General features: G+C 33.7%; 1 protein-coding gene across 1 annotated transcript; it reads left to right on the plus strand.

Annotated features, from left to right (window-relative positions):
- The first annotated feature begins 321 nt into the window (after positions 1–321).
- On the plus strand, positions 322–17396 carry LOC132739942 (serine/threonine-protein kinase Nek4-like). The gene is made up of 5 exons (XM_060727788.1): positions 322–519; positions 9505–9774; positions 12588–12688; positions 16131–16227; positions 17108–17396. Exons 1-5 carry the CDS (start codon positions 427–429, stop codon positions 17381–17383), a joined length of 837 nt encoding a protein of 278 aa, XP_060583771.1. The 5' UTR covers positions 322–426; the 3' UTR covers positions 17384–17396.
- The last annotated feature ends 1628 nt before the right edge of the window (positions 17397–19024 follow it).

Genomic DNA, 19024 nt, shown 5'->3' on the forward strand with positions numbered 1-19024 from the left:
TTTTCATTATTAAACATATGAAATAACCAACCAAGAAACATGTATACAGTACCGAAAATCATTCAAATACAAAAATATATCATAGCCATCAACAATAAAAAAACATCATTAAAATTGTCAACAAGCATATCACAAGCATATCTTTGACGAAATGCATGAGATAATCGATAATTTATCGTCGACACCGAGACCTGGTGGTCAATTCCCGGGATTACTATATGTTTAATACGATCCCGGATCCCGGCTTTTCTGTAGGCGATCGTGGGATTTTCCCCCACCGTTCCTGTCTTTGGGTTCATTTAAAAGGAAGTCAGTCAAAGTTGCCCCCCTTACACGGAAGTCGATTTTGAAGTTGCCACAAAATATGAAAACAAACCAAAACATGTTATTCATTCATTTTTTCGTCAGTGTTTATATCATGTAAAGATGGACAACGGTCTAGCTTTGCAGTATGACCGCCTTCTTGGGGAAGGTTCTTATGGCAAAGTGTTTTTGGTCAGGCAAGAAGACGGACAACAGGTTAAGATCTTTTTCAAGTTTTTGTTTTCAATCGTAACTGAGTTTTTTTTGTTATTTTCTTTTATTAAAAGCTAAGTTTATTACCGACTGTCAAATCGTAACGTCTAATTGTAACTGTCATTTTTACCAATGGAAAATTAATCGGTATCACTGTTGCGTGTTTTAACCGATTCCAAATCGCTTAAAATCAGAAAACGTTATTCAGTTCTTCAAAAAATCATAAGAATATAATATGGAATTTGGGATAGCATATGTACAGGGAAGTCGGGTAAGAGATTGTACATTTTTCCCTTTTTAAAGGTGTCATTCGGTATTTAACCGCTTCACGGATTTATATTACAGGGATCGGACACTCCCAGTTAACTGGTTAACCCTATATAAATGCTTAAATATCTTGTCGCGCACCCGATAAAGGTACATCGATCGCTAATTTACCGGTGCTAAGCGTAAATACCCGTTCGCAACGGATAGCTACTTTACAAAATACCATACAGCTTTTCCATTTATTATCCGATTTTGGAAATTTAAAGTTTATTTTGAAGAAAAATACTTGTTTAATTCAAATATCTAATTTATTTTTTAAAGGTACAGTTTATCTGTCCGAAAAGACGATTAAAAAATTAACTTGACGAAATCCACTGTAAATTTACATTTTTTATATAAAAATCAGGTGTTTGAAATTTATTATTACGGTAACATAATAAATTCAATTTCAAAATAAAAAAGAAGCCGATGTAAGTTATTCACAGATGATCAAAGATGCAATAATTAAGATTTATTGGGTTATGCAGTCAAATTTATTAACGCACAATTGTTTAACGGGTAATGTATTGCGGGCTTTACAATTCACTCAACACGTGAAGAGAATTTATTCATTTTTTTTGTACAAATTAGAAAATATTGCCGAGATTGTCAATTTTGCCATATCCATAGAATATTTAAATTTCATTTATCATTTATATCATTATTATTTTTTGTAAATCTGTTTTCAAATGTCGGTGCAGTGAAGTAGACAATCATCGTAACAGTAAAGTACTCTCGTGTGTCTATCTCGATTCCGGCCTTTTTAATGTCACTCGTATATTTTAATCCGTATATTTTAATTATTCTTTTTTATTTGAATGCCTGTAGAAAGATATTTCTGATATTTTTAATGTAACGCTAGAAAAACAATAAAAATCTTTACAGTTTGAGTCAGCATTTTGCGAAATAAAAGTAACTTTTGATTATTTTTTACACATCGCTTAAATTTCTTTCAAGTTTAATTACTTTTGAAGTGGGGTAATTACCAGGTAACAAGTGATAATTGAAAAACTTTATTTATTTGTGATAATTGCAACACTCGAAAACAAATAGAATTTGAATGTATATTTTGTATGTGCGCGGTCTTTAACTACAGTCCATGGTATGTGTGGTAAGAAAATGATTCTGAAGAGGATATACTATATAAATACAATGTAAATCTATTTTCTTTATTAACATTTATAAATGAAATTGAAAATATACAACTAAATTTGTAAAGTCCTTTCTTTGAAAAATAATGTAAATAAACATGTGACAAATAAATCATTTGACGTGAATTGTGAAGGATAACTATGAAAAAAAAATGTTTCAAAATAAAATATAATATTATAAAACAGCTGTTCTGTATGCCAATAAAAGTTTCTTCCTTGCCAATCTAATGAATTCATCTATATATGAACGCTTGTCTAGAATGATCTGAAAATATATTTAATACACTAATTAGTAGAATATTTACTATATTTATACTAATATACAGGTAATCAAGTAAAAAAAATGTACAAATCATTTGGAAATAATTCACAGAAATAAAGACAAATTTCAAACATGAATTTCTTTAAAAGTTTTTTAGCAATCAAGAAACATTTTTTTGCAATGCCACCATAAAACCATGTAAACAATAATTATCTTAATCTGAATCGCGGTAATAATTTGTGCTTGAAGTAAAAGGGCGTCAAAGTGTAGAGAGTATGTCTAAACAATAGGCGAATATTTTTTAGATTAGGTACTTTTTATGCCCCCACTTCAAAGAAGAGGGGGTATATTGCTTTGCATTTGTCGGTCCGTTGGTCTGTCGGTCCATAGACCAAATGGTTTTCCCAGTGATAACTAAAGAACCCTTAGGCCTAAGGAACTTCAAACGTGGTATGGTGATTGGTCATGACCAGTAGATGACCCCTATTGATTTTGAAGTCAATGGGTCAAAGGTCAAGGTCACATTGACCTTGTAAGTAAAAACGGTTTCCGATCAATAACTAAAGAACACTTAGGTCTTTTATTTCACTTAGGTCTAGGAACTTCAAACTTGGTATGGTGATTGGTCATGACCAGCAGATGACCCCTATTGATTTTGGGGTCAAGGGGTCAAAGATCAAGGTCACATTGACCTTGTAGGTAAAAACGGTTTCCGATCAATAACTAAAGAACGCTTAGGCCTAGGAACTTCAAACTTGGTATGGTGATTGGTCATGACCAGCAGATGACCCCTATTGATTTTGGGGTCAAGGGGTCAAAGGTCAAGGTCACATTGACCTTGTAGGTAAAAACGGTTTCCGATCAATAACTAAAGAACGCTTAGGCCTAGGAACTTCAAACTTGGTATGGTGATTGGTCATGACCAGCAGATGACCCCTATTGATTTTGGGGTCAAGGGGTCAAAGGTCAAGGTCACATTGACCTTGTAGGTAAAAACGGTTTCCGATCAATAACTAAAGAATGCTTAGGCCTAGGAACTTCAAACTTGGTATGGTGATTGGTCATGACCAGCAGATGACCCCTATTGATTTTGGGGTCAAGGGGTCAAAGGTCAAGGTCACATTGACCTTGTAGGTAAAAACGGTTTCCGATCAATAACTAAAGAACGCTTAGGCCTAGGAACTTCAAACTTGGTATGGTGATTGGTCATGACCAGCAGATGACCCCTATTGATTTTGGGGTCAAGGGGTCAAAGGTCAAGGTCACATTGACCTTGTAGGTAAAAACGGTTTCCGATCAATAACTAAAGAACGCTTAGGCCTAGGAACTTCAAACTTGGTATGGTGATTGGTCATGACCAGTAGATGACCCCTATTGATTTTGGGGTCAAGGGGTCAAAGGTCAAGGTCACATTGACCTTGTAGGTAAAAACGGTTTCCGATCAATAACTAAAGAATGCTTAGGCCTAGGAACTTCAAACTTGGTATGGTGATTGGTCATGACCAGCAGATGACCCCTATTGATTTTGGGGTCAAGGGGTCAAAGGTCAAGGTCACATTGACCTTGTAGGTAAAAACGGTTTCCGATCAATAACTAAAGAACGCTTAGGCCTAGGAACTTCAAACTTGGTATGGTGATTGGTCATGACCAGCAGATGACCCCTATTGATTTTGGGGTCAAGGGGTCAAAGGTCAAGGTCACATTGACCTTGTAGGTAAAAACGGTTTCCGATCAATAACTAAAGAATGCTTAGGCCTAGGAACTTCAAACTTGGTATGGTGATTGGTCATGACCAGTAGATGACCCCTATTGATTTTGGGGTCAAGGGGTCAATGTCATATTGACCTTGTACTTAATGGCGGTTTCTGACCAATAACTCAACAACTCAAGTTGCCTTGGTTGATATTTTTATATTAAACTAAAAATGATTTTGGTACACACATTTGAAGGTCTTATGTAATATAACAACTTTGCTGTCATTAATGAGGCCTACATGATTCATAAAATTTATGCATATATTATTTGGTAAGATTTGAAATAACTTAAATTGCTGCACACAACCTATGGGGTCACAATAATTATTACCTTGTGACTAGTCATGACCAGTAGATACTAGATAACCCTTATTAATTGTTTGTTCACTGGGTCAGAAGTCATGCATAATAACCTGATCACATGACTAATTGGCTGCCGATAGGGGGCATACATGTTTTACAAACATATCTTGTTTAACTAAGCTTTGCAGCGTACTTTCGGCATATTTTCATATATTAATACTTTAGCGACACAAAATAATACTGTATCAATACATTTATATGTGCATAATTTTTCACAAAGCTGCAATAACACCACATACTCTTGTGAAAATCTGTCATATTTCGCACTCTGCGCGTTCCGCCATCTCATTCTGTCCACCTTTATCCGATTCCACGCATGCGCGCAACGAGACTTTAAGCTAAACAAAAGTGTCCAATCCTTGTAATATAAATCCGTGACATCTTTAAGGGTGTAACTTGTTTGGTATACCGTACATGCGGTATATTAATTGTACCGTTTTCACTTGGTACGGTTCACGGTACCATGGAGCTAAATATAGATTGAGAAGAAACTGTGATGTCACACAGTTAAATTCAGTATCAGCGAAATTGTGTTCGCGCAAGTTATCATATGTCGCGGGGTTTTGCGAGATTTGATGTATCCTAGGTAAAAGTAGCCAAAAAAAACGCCATAATGAATTCCAAAAGGTACATCAACAAAAAAGACATTTGAAGCATTTTATACTGATATAAGAAGCAATAGATATATAGATATTTATTCTCAAACGTACAGTACACACTTTTCAACACAAATATTTCTCGGCTGAAAATCCTTGTTTGCAATGTAAACAGTAATTTATGGATATTGCCGAAGTTTAACAAGAGTGTGAAAATCGAAGACTAGCGGGAAAACCTGATTATCAGAAGTGTGCAAAGGATTGTGGGTCTGAATCTGATTATCGTATATTTTCGAAGCTTACTATCCGTTGTATATATATCTGTGACGGTACGACAAATCACCCGTATGGTACCAGACAGTACATCATTTTTCAACAATATTCCATACAAAAAAAATCAAACTGCAGAAGCCATTCCAATCATAATACTGTCTAACGAAAACCTGAAATTGACTTTATGGCTAAGTATAAAACTTTACCAAACAAGTATTATGGATTCCGATTCCGTAACAACAGCAGCATTCGGTAATGTTTATACTTAGCCATGAGGTCGATATTTTAGCTGAGTGCATTAATTAGAATTTGAATGAAATAAGTATTCAGGCTATCTTAAAAGAATTAAAAGAATGAAACATATTACAAACATTATTTAACAATATGTTTATAAATAAAGCCAATTATTCCAATATAGACCAGTCAATAGTAAATTTGAGTTTTGCGTTTGATTTTTATCAAACTGTTATATAATCTCACAATTTTCACCTTTATGACATTCTGAGACCGAAACAAATTTAGCCCCTTCTGATTACAAATTGTGTCCTTAAAACTGCATAATTGAAATAGAATTTAAATGAATATATGGACAATCCGGTATTGTTCACTTTAATATTTTTTAGCTCACCTGAGCTTGCTCAGGGTGAGCTTTTAGGATCGATGAATGTCCGTCGTCCGTCCGGCCGTCCACAATTGCTTGTGAACACTCTAGCGGTCGCATTTTTGCCTCAATCATCATCAAACTTGGTCAGGATGCTTATCTAGTTGAAAGCTCGGATGAGTTCGAACATGGGTCATCTCAGATGAAAAACTAGGTCACAAGAGCTAAAAATAGAAAAACCTTGTGAACACTCTAGAGGTCACATTTTTGACCCAATCTTCATCAAACTTGGTCAGGATGTTTGTCTAGGTGATAGCTCGGATGAGTTCGAACATGGGTCATCTCGGATGAAAAAGTAGGTCACAGGAGCTATAAATAGAAAAACCTTGTGAACACTCTAGTGGTCACATTTTTGAACCAATCATCATCAAACTTGGTCAGAATGCTTGTCTAGTCAATTGCTTGGATGAGTTCGAACATGGGTCATCTCTGATGAAAAACTAGGTCACAGGAGCTAAAAATAGAAAAACCTTGTGACCACTCTAGTGGTCACATTTTTGACCCAATCATCATCAAACTTTGTCAGGATGCTTGTTTAGATAATAGCTCGGATGAGTTCGAATATGGGTCATCTCGGATGAAAAACTAGGTCACCGGAGCTATAAATAGAAAAACCTTGTTAACACTCTAGCGGTCACATTTTTGCATCAATCATTATCAAACTTGGTCAGGATGCTTATCTAGTTGATAGCTTGGATGAGTTCGAACATGGGTCATCTCGGATGAAAAAGTAGGTCACCGGAGCTAAAAATAGAAAAACCTTGTTAACACTTTAGCGGTCACATTTTTGCATCAATCATCATCAAACTTGATCAAGATGCTTGTCTAGGTAATAACTCGGATGAGTTCGAACATGGGTCATCTCGGATGAAAAACTAGGTCACAGGAGCTAAAAATAGAAAAACCTTGTTAACACTCTAGTAGTCACAATTTTGACTCAATTGTCATCAAACTTGGTCAGGAAACTTGTCTAGGTCATTGCTGGGAATAAATTGAACATGGGACATCTCGGATGAAAAACTAGGTCACAGGAGCTAAAAATAGAAAAATCTTGTTAACACTCTAGTGGCTACTGTTGTGATCCAAATATTCTGTTAATTGGTCTGAAAGTTTGTTTTGATGATTTCTAAGTCAAGATCGAACATGGGTCATCTTGGATGAAAAACTAGGTCACACCGCCCAAATATGGAAAAACCTTGTTAACATTCTAGTGGTCACATTTTCGACTCCATTATCATCAAACTTGGTCAGAATGCTTGTCTAGGTAATTGCTTGGATGAGTTCGAAATCGCATGTGAAACTAGGTCACCGGAGCTAAAAATAGAAAAATCTTGTTAACACTCTAGTTGCTACTGTTTTGATCCAAGTATCCTGGAAATTGGTCTGAAAGTTTGTTTTGATGATTTCTAGGTCAAGTTTGAATATGTGTCACCTGGGTAAAAAACTAGGTCGCACTGCTCAAATATGGATAATCCTTGTTAACACTGTAGTGGTCACATTTTTGACTCACCTGTCATGAGACTTGGTCAGAATGCTTGTCTAGGTAATTGTTTGGATGAGTTTGATAATTCAGGTGAGCGATCTAGGGCCATCATGGCCCTCTTGTTTTATAAATTTATTACACTAAATTTATACCATACATGTTCATGATCTTATGATCATATTATCATTTATTATATTGGTAAATGCTACATTGTTACAATAATTAAAAGCAATTAAAACCCAAACTTGTGGCATTATAACTAATGAAAACTGTGCGTAAGTCTCAAACAATTATTCCTTCAAACAGTGAATTATCATGAATTGTCATTTGACTTCAAAGGGTCAATTAAATCAACACCACAATTACCACTGATAGATTATGCTAAACATCATAAACAACACATAACTTCAGCTGCAATCAATAAGATTATTAAAAAAAAACTGGCATTCTGTTTGGCTGAGGATGTTTAACAGGTGACAAGGGTAAAGCCTATTTAAAGGACTCAATGACATGGGCATTTGTTGTGTTTTTTTATCTAGCGTACAAGGGTTTGACGATCAGATTTTTATAGTGTTCTGCAGAAAATATCAGTAACAAGGTGAAGTTGTATGACAAGTTGCATATTTCTGAAAGCTTTATTTTTTGAGTTATGACAAATTTTAATTTAGATTTTTTGACAGAAGTGGTTATTTAAACAGACAGAGATAACATCACATGTGGTGCTCATGTAAACTTTGGTGTAGATAGTAAAAGAACATTATGTATAATTTACTAACACAGCAAGTTTTTTCATCTTAAATGGTTAGATAAAGAAAGCAAATTTCATATAGAACAGCAGTGTTCTGCATTACTTATTTAAGTACAATACTCCATAGCTAAAATACATAAAATATTGGATACAGCTAAAAGCCAGGGATTTCAAAATGGTTAATTACATCCTGATATATTTTATTATTTTAAAATTTCATAATATTCTACGTTCAATTTTTTCAGCTCAATAGCTTAATAGCTTCGTCTTAAGCCATGCAAGAATGTCAAATATATACAAGGGTTGTTCGGGAAGTTCTGAGAATTGTTTTATAGCACACGTTGTAGTCGGGTTAGCGTAAATATAAATATATACACCTTTATTTCAATATATACTGTACAGTATTTGAAAATATCATCATCATACACACAGAAACTAAAACATAATAAAAATAGTAAATAACCATATAACAAACACCCGAAGCACGCCGGCGTCATTTGCAACGTTATGCGACGTTAAAGTCCATCGATCGTCACACCTTTTCAACGTAGTCACCTGCAATTTCGATGCATTTCCTGTGTCGGCTGATCCACTTATTGTATGTTTCCACGTACCAGCTATCGGTAAAGGATGAGACTATAGCTTGCGTATGCTTAACAAGATCATCAGCTGAGTCAAAGTGTTTTCCACGCAGCTGTGATTTGAGCTCCGGGAACACACGGAAGTCCATCGGAGCGAGGTCCGGGCTGTATGGAGGGTTTCTTCCTTCTTTAAAACAAGCATGCCATCTACACACTGTAGCGGGACTGCATTTCTTGTATTTTCCTGTAGAATTGATCATTTTCATTGTTTCTGTGGAAGACTTTTCCAGCGCAACATAAAATTTTACGATGCTTCGCAATTCAACGTCACCTATCAACGTCACTGTTTACTTAGTGGCTCTGGGCAACAACTTTAAAACAATGTTGATCCGTTGAGAATTTAAATAACGTTATGATATTTTCAGGAAATGACGTCATGATGTTCTGCTGCTGACCAGCGTTTTCGCGCATTTTTTACGTTATCAAAATTACGAAATATTATTAGTGTAGCGCGTTATACCTTTCTTTAGAGTCTGACTGCTCCGGTGCGGCGTTATAGTGTAGCTATGGTTACTGCTATTTCCGGCTATTGTTGTCTGATTCTATTAAATTTTTAGGAATAGTTCCGTGATATGCTAATCTTAGTATGTGCAAAATATTACGTCTTAGAAACAAAAAATATAGGAGATATGACAAAATTCCCAGAACTTCCCAAACAACCCTCGTAATTATGTATTTTGTTTATTATTAATATGTTGTGATGGAAGTCATGAAACTAAAAATTTTAAGGTAAACAATTCTCTGTTACAGTTTGCTGTCAAAGAGATTGACTTGAAAAAATGCGATGAAAGTGGACGTGAACAAGCCCACGGTGAGGCGAATATCTTATCACGAATTAAACAAGAGAATATTCTGCTGTATGTTGAGTCGGTCATCTGTGACGATTGCCTGTATATTGTCACAGAGTATTGTGAAGGCGGTGACTTAGAAGATTATCTTCAGATTGTCTCGAAGAAAGGTGCGAGTATCCCAGAATCTCTTGTCTCTGAATGGATCATGCAGCTTGGTGGAGCTTTAAAGGTATAAACAGTCAACTATCGTTATCTCGACATCGCTTTTCTCGATATTTCGTTATCTCGATGAAATTTTGAAAGTCCCGATTTTCTTCCTTCTTTATCTATATGGAAATGTTTGTTTATCTTGATATTTTTATTTCAATATTTTCAGTATCTCGATGTAAAATTTCAGCCCCAACAGTTATTTTCACACTATTATCCTTTGTTTATCTCGACTAATAGTTTTCTTTCGTCTGTCCCCTTCAGACGTGTGAAACACAAACTAGACGATAATTGCTCAATAGGCCTGTCATAATGATGATTATGTTTGTAAGAGGTTAAGCTGTTTTTATGAAAGTTAATCTATTTAGCATGTTGATTGACTTATGTCCAAAATGAGTGAATTTTACGTTCTTATAAATATTCGAACACTGTATCAATTCATTATGACTTTTAATGTTAATGAAATAGTGAAAGTATAGAAACGCTATCGTTGCAATATTGTTTCACAACATCACCACCAAATCAATCAGCGGTCAAACAATCTCGAGAAAGACCCGATAAATAACCCGGGAGGATATCTGGAATACAGGATCAACCTACCTTCATTTTATTGGTGTATTACTGAGTAAACCTCACTATGTGTTTTTATCACAGACACCCGTATTTCCGCTGGTAAACATCCACTAATGTTACTAGGTCTATGAAAAGAAGACATGGGGATATCATAGTTTATTTGACATAAGGTATGCACATGTCTTTAGTAAAAATCAGTTTCTGTCTTATTCAAACCCTAATATGTTTATCTTGACATTTCGTTATCTCGATATTTTTTGACGGTCCCGATGACTTCGAGATAACGAGAGTCGACTGTAGTTATATAGTGGATATTGAAATTTAAATTTATTTTAGGGGAAAAGTGGCCTTTTAAATGCGAAATAATTTTTTTCTTGTGAAATGGTTGCATTGAGAACATTACTCCTTGCAGGAAAAATGAGCACGGCATTTTGTAGAGAATGTGATTTAAGATCAGTTTCTTTTTCATTACATCTATATAATTATAGAGTTCGTATTTTAGGACACAATATTGTGGAAGATGTCCTTGAATTATAAATGTGTGTCCTATATTAAAATGTACAACCAAATGGTTACAAAATCATTTTAGTATGCACTATTAAAAAAATGCAATAGGAAGGGAGAAAAGATTTTTTTGTCATATTTGAAATTTTGATATCGTATAAAGTTACCATGCAAAACTTGCATACCATATTTAATGGTTTATACCACGGATGATTTCAACAGTGAAATAAAATGTGAATTTTTCAATGTTTGGTCTTTTATTGACAGTATGTAACATGATAGTATCAGGTTACAGCCACAATTTACCCATGTTTTAGATTATATCATTATTTAGTTATACATGTAGTACAGCTGGTGTATATATGTATAAAGTTCATAAATGCTTTAATTTTAACATTTCTGCTTTTTGTGGAGCATTTGAAGTTAATTTAACTGTAATAGCATAGATAACTAATTTTAACATTTCTGCTTTTTGTGGAGCATTTGAAGTTAATTTAACTGTAATAGCATAGATAATGCCTATATGCCACCAGAGACAAGCAAAGATGCATTTCTTTTCAGTCTTACACGATGTCCTTAATTTTAACCCCTGCAAGATGTAATTAATTTTAACCTTTAACCTCAGTGCTGCTGAAACCAAGTGTTTAGCTTTTATCACCAGTGTAGAGTCACACCAGTGTGCACATTTGTGTAGTCTAGCCAAGCTCTACACTGTTGGTAGCTCAATTTTCACATTTTGATATTTAAATACCTTAAACATTAATAGACTGTTCCAAATTCAAAACTGGGCAAATCCATTACACAATTTTAAGGGTTACAATTGTAACACAAAGATATTGAAATGTCTGAATAGTTGCAGATTAACATACGTACATTTTCAAAGATTGTATAATATGAATTAATAAAACAGCCTATTTACTTTTTATTTAATTTTCTGATTCAAAGTATTCAAATTATTTAAAAATTTAGTATTATTTAAAGTAGATGTATTATCAAATTTTAGTTAATTGATGCCACAGAGTAAGTTTTATATGTAGCTAAAACTAAATAAAATCTCATATCTCATAAGCCACTATTCACACTGGTGAAAGGGGAAACTATAATTCACTTGGTAAAGGGAGTTATTATGATAATGTGTTTATATTTCTATGCATAAACATGTATAATATGAGTTTGTTTAAGCATATAAAACTTATGAAATAAAATTAAAATAGCTACAGTTAATGCATACAAAACTATGTTAATATTATTGTAACATTTTACAGTAAAATATTTTTTGATAAACAAATTATTGAATAGTTATTTTACATGTATTTCTTACAATGACATACATTATGGCATAGTTACATTATGTGGATGTTTCATAGTTCAGATACTTACATTCTATGTATGTGGCTGTTGATGTTTATTGTGTTATGGTTCACATGAATTATGTCATGGATAACATTGTTGCATTGTGTGGTTGTTGGTGTTCATTATGTCATAGTTCACATAGTTTCATTGTGTCATAGTTCACATACATTATGTCATAGTTTACATAGTTTAATGTCATAGTTCACATGCATTGATAAAAGCATCATATCATAATTGGCACATTTTATGTCTAATTTACAAATGTATGTCATAGTTCAGATTCATTTTGCTATGGTTCACATGATCATGATTATGCCATTAGATTTATGCATGATATATTTATTTAAGGATAATCACATAGTTTTATTACAACATTATGTTTGATTTACTGCATGTTGTTTACAGTACTTGCATGACCAGAAGATCCTACACAGGGACATGAAGACAAAAAACATTTTCTTGAAGGATGATTTGACAGTTAAATTGGGAGATCTGGGGATAGCAAAGTATGTGTATTGCTTATGTTTGTAGTAACTACTGTCTTATTTGTTTATATTAATCACATAATTATTTTAAACATGTTTATGTTTGCTTGATTATGAAGAAAGCTTGATGATAATGGTAATTCTTATTTGAACACTTTCCAGTTTGCAATAATTTCCTGCCAGTACAGGTGTCATGTTATGATCTTGACTACTTTAGGGTTTGAACCCCATGTCTTTATCGCAAGGTGCTGTCCCCTTAACCACTTTGCTAGTTCTCCTTTCATTTCTTGTATTCATGTGAGTAAATATTGATATTTATTTTGAGGATGAATGAATATGCATGGAATTAGGTGATGTTTACTTTTTGTGCTCAGCAGGAGCATAATTATAGTCACTACTTTGTCCTTCCTTATAGTTCTGACACTTTCTTGCTGTAAAAGTTTCACCAAACAACTTCATTTATCTTCCATATTTGGTAGAAAGATACTATGATTGGTTCTCTTACTTTGTGTGGTTTGGGGATCATTGGCGAAAAGCCAAAAGAAATGTTTTTCCATTCTCTCAATTCAGCCTTCATCTAAAACTGGCAAAAACATTTTTGTACCCTGAAGTTATCTTACCAAAATTACTTAATATTATGAAAGAATGATGTCTGCAACATGTCATGAAATTGATTAGAAAATGCATGAAGTCATGGCTAAATAAGTTAGGGAATGCTGAATTAATTTTAGTAATACATGTATTTATATATATAAACGAGTGGTGCAACATTGTAATAGTTTATTGCTATGAGGTGTTTGGCCGCTTTTATATATACCATTGCACAGAATCAAAATACTGTGAAAATTTCATCAAAATAAATGATCTTAAAGGAACTTGACTGTCAGGTTCAGTAGTCTAAAATAATAAATTTTGAAATCCTTTCTTAAATCAACTGGGTACACTTAAATTTGAAACCAAACAACAGAATGATGATATATAAATATACACGGTATTAAATTGATACTCGATTATTTTGCGATTTTTGGCTGATTTGGGTGAAAAGCGTTTAAATGGTTTTTATTTTTGGGGCAAATTTGCTCAATAAAATTTATTATTTCTGGGAAACGCAGTTAGCAAATTATCTGAAATCTTGTACACAAGTTATTGGTCTAGACATACATCTAGATATACAAAAATCTTGAAAAAATATTTTCGGTCCATTCACGTCAAAAACCCTCAGTGTCCCTTTAAATTTTGACTGATTGATTTAGAATAAAATTGTTATAAATAATTTGTAGAGCTTTAAATGTTTAAAAAATAAAAGAAAACATCACTTTTCTCCCAGCATGTAATGGATTAATGAACCACTGCACACTTCCATCTCTGCACTTCCAGAAAGATCCAAAATGTGCAAGGTTTTTTGCTTGGACATTTTCAACATCAAAATTTTAATATACTATAGTAGATCTATATCTTGAGGTTAACAGAATTGAAGAAATGTGACATACTTTAACACATAATTAATGTTAACTGTTTTGTGGTGACAACTGTTTAAATGAAGGCATATTAAATTCATTTTGTTATTAAAGTCATAAAATCATAAATCTATCTGTCAAGAGGTGCTTTTTTTGTGAAACCAATATCAATGGATTTTTGCCTATTACCTGAATCAATTGAGCGTAGTATGTAAAACCGTATACCTAAATACAAATGCCTCCTTTATATATAATCAATCAATAGAAATAAAAAGTAAATGTTAATTGATTATATTTTAATCATCATAACAGCCTGATTCAGTTTTTACAGTGTCATAAAATGTACATTAAAAAGGAGAATGAATGTTGATATACAGAATAATTATATTACAACAATGTATATATTGTGTTTCATTTGATCCAACAGATATCAGACACTGAAGAATATTTTATTTAAAAAAAAAATACATGCACATGTTATTGATAATGTGTCAGTATTCAGGGTCAGATGGATAAGGTCAAATCCATTTTGCACTATACATGTATATTGTGATACAGACAACCTGTACTGCAACAAGTACACATGTACCCTAGTTGTTCATTGTTACATTAACAGACAACCTGTACTGCAACAAGTACCCTAGTTGTTCATTGTTACATTAACAGACAACCTGTACTGCAACAAGTACCCTAGTTGTTCATTGTTACATTAACAGACAACCTGTACTGCAACAAGTACCCTAGTTGTTCATTGTTACATTAACAGACAACCTGTACTGCAACAAGTACCCTAGTTGTTCATTGTTACATTAACAGACAACCTGTACTGCAACAAGTACCCTAGTTGTTCATTGTTACATTAACAGACAACCTGTACTGCAACAAGTACAGTAGTTGTTCATTGTTACATAAACACTACACAACTTAAAGCCTGTTGTTTATTTTCAACATGTTAAAAGGTCAACAAACTATTAAAAGGTATGGTCCTTTTTCCATCATGCATTATGTCCACTAATGATTTCTTCACTATTTTGAACCTAATTTCATCTTTACTCACTATGTTGAGTATCTTTGTATGATGATTTGGATCACCAATCAGTTAATAATGAAAACATTGAGAGCTAACCTTGTCCAACCAATAACTAGTTAATGATTTAGCCAACTTTGATGTAGATGACTCCTTTTGATTTTTAGATGATTCTTCTTGAAGTCAGGTGGTCCTTCATTTAAAGTATACCTTTCTACTTGATTTTCATGACTTTTGACTTCAAACAATGAGACTTAAAATTAGTGACAGAGATATAACATGTATAAAACAAATGAAGAGAAAAAATTCCATATTCTTTTATTTTTTTATAAGATATTATTTTTCACTGATAGATCAGTCCAAGAATCTTGATTGTTAGGATTTCTTTTGTAAAGCCATGAAGATCTCTCTCTCTTTTTAATTGGAAAAAAGACAAAGAAAACACCATATGGTCTAATTGACCAGCAAGGAGTGAGAAAGAGAGACTCTGACATAATAGTTTATAAAGATTTTTTTACCCCCCCTCCACCATTTTTGCTTGTAGATTTAGTCAGAATAGGCTCTATACTGTTAGCTGGTCAACTGCAAATTTTACATGTTGTTTCCCCCCAAATTTAATAATGGTCTATTGCAAATACAGAAGCTTGATAAGTTGATCTACAAAATAAAGGTTAATCTGCTTTTAAATATCAACACTTCAGTGTTGCTATCATGACATCTGTTTACATGTATGCACATAATTTTGTTGGCTCATATAAATGATTCAATTGTTCATTTTTTCCACATCTTGATTTACAAAATGCAGGTATGTATAAGATAGAAATAGTAAATGTATGATGTAAACAACTTTGAGATGAAAGAAATATCTCTGACATTATGATCTGAAGATCAAGGAAAAACTGGAGTACTACCTTACAGCAAAGTTTATTACAATCATGTATTGCCATTTTTAAATTTCTTGAACTATTCTTATTTTCAGAGTGTTAGACTTGAACCAGAGTAAGGCAGACACATTTGTTGGTACACCATCATACATGAGCCCAGAATTATTCTCTGGACAATCTTATAATCATAAGGTAAACATTATCCATTTTTTCCCTTAAATAATAACCACATAAAAATAAATCAATTATTAAAGAGGAAAATTGCCCATCAAAATGCTTCCTTTTTGTGTCGCCTTGAAAAGGCGACATATAGGGGTTACTTTTGTCGGCGTCGTTGTCAGCCTCGTTGTCGGCGTCCCCTAAAGCATAAGTCAGTCACTATAAGTCAGATTGACTTCAAACTTGGTATGCATTCTTCTTTCAATAACCCAAAGTGCAGAGCACAAGGACCGGTACACTGCATTTCTTATTTTTGAGTTATTACCCTTTGTTAATTTTCATACTTTATTTGTCCAGGCCATTTCTCATAAATTATAAAAGCTATGGATTTGAAACTTCATAGGATGATAGATCATATTGATAAGAAGTGCAGCGCACAGAAACTGCTGCTCTGCACTTCTTATTTTTGAAGTTATTGCCCATTTGTTAATTTTCATATTTCATTTTTGTTCTGGCCATTTCTCCTAAACTGTATTGTTCACAAGGCGACACTTCCGACTCGCGGAGTTCTTTAAGTTTTGACATTGATTTTTTACATTTTTTTTTATTGGCAAAGACCTAGGTCTTTTAAATTGGGATATTTATAATAGCCATGTTAAATGTAAGAAAATTGGATGAATTTCGTAGACTTTAATATATTTCATTCGTAAGAATTAAGCTTCATTGGGTAAATCTTTTGATTGATTTTCAAGATTTAATTGGGAATTTTCAACAGTTTTGTCAATCAGGTAAAAGCCTAAATGCAGCCATAATTTCTCTTTTTGAATTTTGATATGTTTATCCATCATTGTACAGATAGGCCAAGATCGCATATTATATTGTATCATAATTTCTTTGTCTCTTCTTTTGGCAGACGGATATTTGGGGTCTTGGTTGCTGTGTTTATGAAATGATGACCTTGAAGCGTGCATTTCAAGGTAAAGCATTATGGACGCTTATCCGTGAAATAAAAAATGGCAAAGTGTTAAATCTGCCGGACACATATAGTTTGGAGCTTCGTACCCTCGTACAGGAAATGATGTCACAGAAGCCCGAAGATAGGCCCAGCTCCAAGGACATTGTGCAGAATGATTTATTATCATATCATACGGTACATGTTAATGAAGCCTTAAACTGTTGTATGTCTTAAATTGACTTGTCCAACTTCCATTTTTAGATCTGTCTATCATTTTTAGGGGATATCAAGATGACAACTAGAACTAGGTCTGTCAACAGTATAGAGTCAGGTCAGGGTCAGATTGCATGTTTGTGTAGACTGGCCTGGCTCTATACCAGTGGCAAAGGCTAATTACTTTTGGTTCCAACTCAATTTTATATAATGTTTGTAAGTTTAACAAGAATATAAAACGAACTTATTCAACTTCAGTTTAGTATTGTCAATGTCAGTATAAAAATGCTAGTTTTGAGTTACCAACATTTATATGAATAAGAGCCCAGTCTCTTAGGGAACTAAATATTTTGTGATTATATGTGCAGTAGCAGTTAAGCAACAGCATGTAGTTGTTATAATATAGAGAAATAATGTATGAACTAATAGTAAATATATGTTTAAAATATAAAACAAATATGAATAGCAGAATTTATTCTCACTCTTTTTAATATAAATATTATTTAAGCTTGATTATAAAGAAAGTGTGTAACTTATTTAAACCAAACTTTCTCTTTCTGGAGCTAGTGTACTGGTGTCTTTTAAAGAAACATGATTGTGATTCTAGGAGGTCTCGAACCTAGGAAATTTGAGCTGAGAGGCTCTTAACCCTAGGCCCCCTTCCCTTTCCCATTATTTAGTTTTATTTTTTGTTTTAAAGGGTAACCCGGGAATGTGTTGATTTCAAACTTTCCCCCCCCGCAGTTGAAAAGAAACCCGTTCACCCCCCCTTTCCCCGCGTCCTGCAAGTGGGTCAGGTTTAGGGTCGTTGGGGGCCCGGGCTTCTTTAAAAAAAATAAAGAAAAATTTTTAAAATTATAAATTTTTTGAAAAAAATTTAAAAACAAAGAAACTCTCAAAAAGGCACTGTTGAGGATTTTGATACGTTTGTTTACAAAGGTGATAGTGACAGCGAAGAGGAATTAGAAGACACCGGTACAATTCTTGATAAAAGTTTGTTAAAACAGTATACAGAACAGCTTGATACATTTGTGTTCAGGGGGGAGGGAATTTTAGATTCTGATAGCGATTATTCAACAGGTGGTTCTGTGAAAAATAAAGGGTCAAAGGTCAATGTTGATGAGGACGATGATGACATGAGTCGAACTTTATTGAAACAGTATTCAGAGACCTTGGAAGAAGATGATGAGGAGGTAGGGTTACAGGAAGAAAATGGGAGTGGGAAAGGGGCGGGACCAGGGGATAATGATTCTTACCATGAAAATAATGGAGATATAGAGGAAAATGACTCGGGCTGGGGTCTATCAGACTCGCCGCAAACTAGTAACAACTTTGAGGAAACGTTTGTTAGTAAATACCAATACAAAGGTCTGAAAGATACTTTTGCTATGAGACCTGACAAAAGATGGTCTAAACATCATGCTGATACAAGAGATTTGTTTTGTCCAAGAGTTGGAGAGGAAAAAACTACGAAGAAAAATCAGTGAAAAATCGCCCTTTTTTTTTTTGTAAAAAAAAGTTTTTCCCTGATTTAAAGTGATAAACGTCAAAATATTAAAAACCTCATGTGGGACTCTCATTCCGAAGACTGTAAAAGATCACCAAAGTTCAGAAATAATGTGTTTTATGCATCAAAAGTCGTGGTAAGTAAAATTTGTGGTA

The sequence above is a fragment of the Ruditapes philippinarum genome, unplaced genomic scaffold (genome assembly GCF_026571515.1).
Source record: "Ruditapes philippinarum isolate M1 unplaced genomic scaffold, ASM2657151v2 ctg5254_1_1_1_1, whole genome shotgun sequence".
In the NCBI taxonomy this organism is placed as follows: domain Eukaryota; kingdom Metazoa; phylum Mollusca; class Bivalvia; order Venerida; family Veneridae; genus Ruditapes; species Ruditapes philippinarum.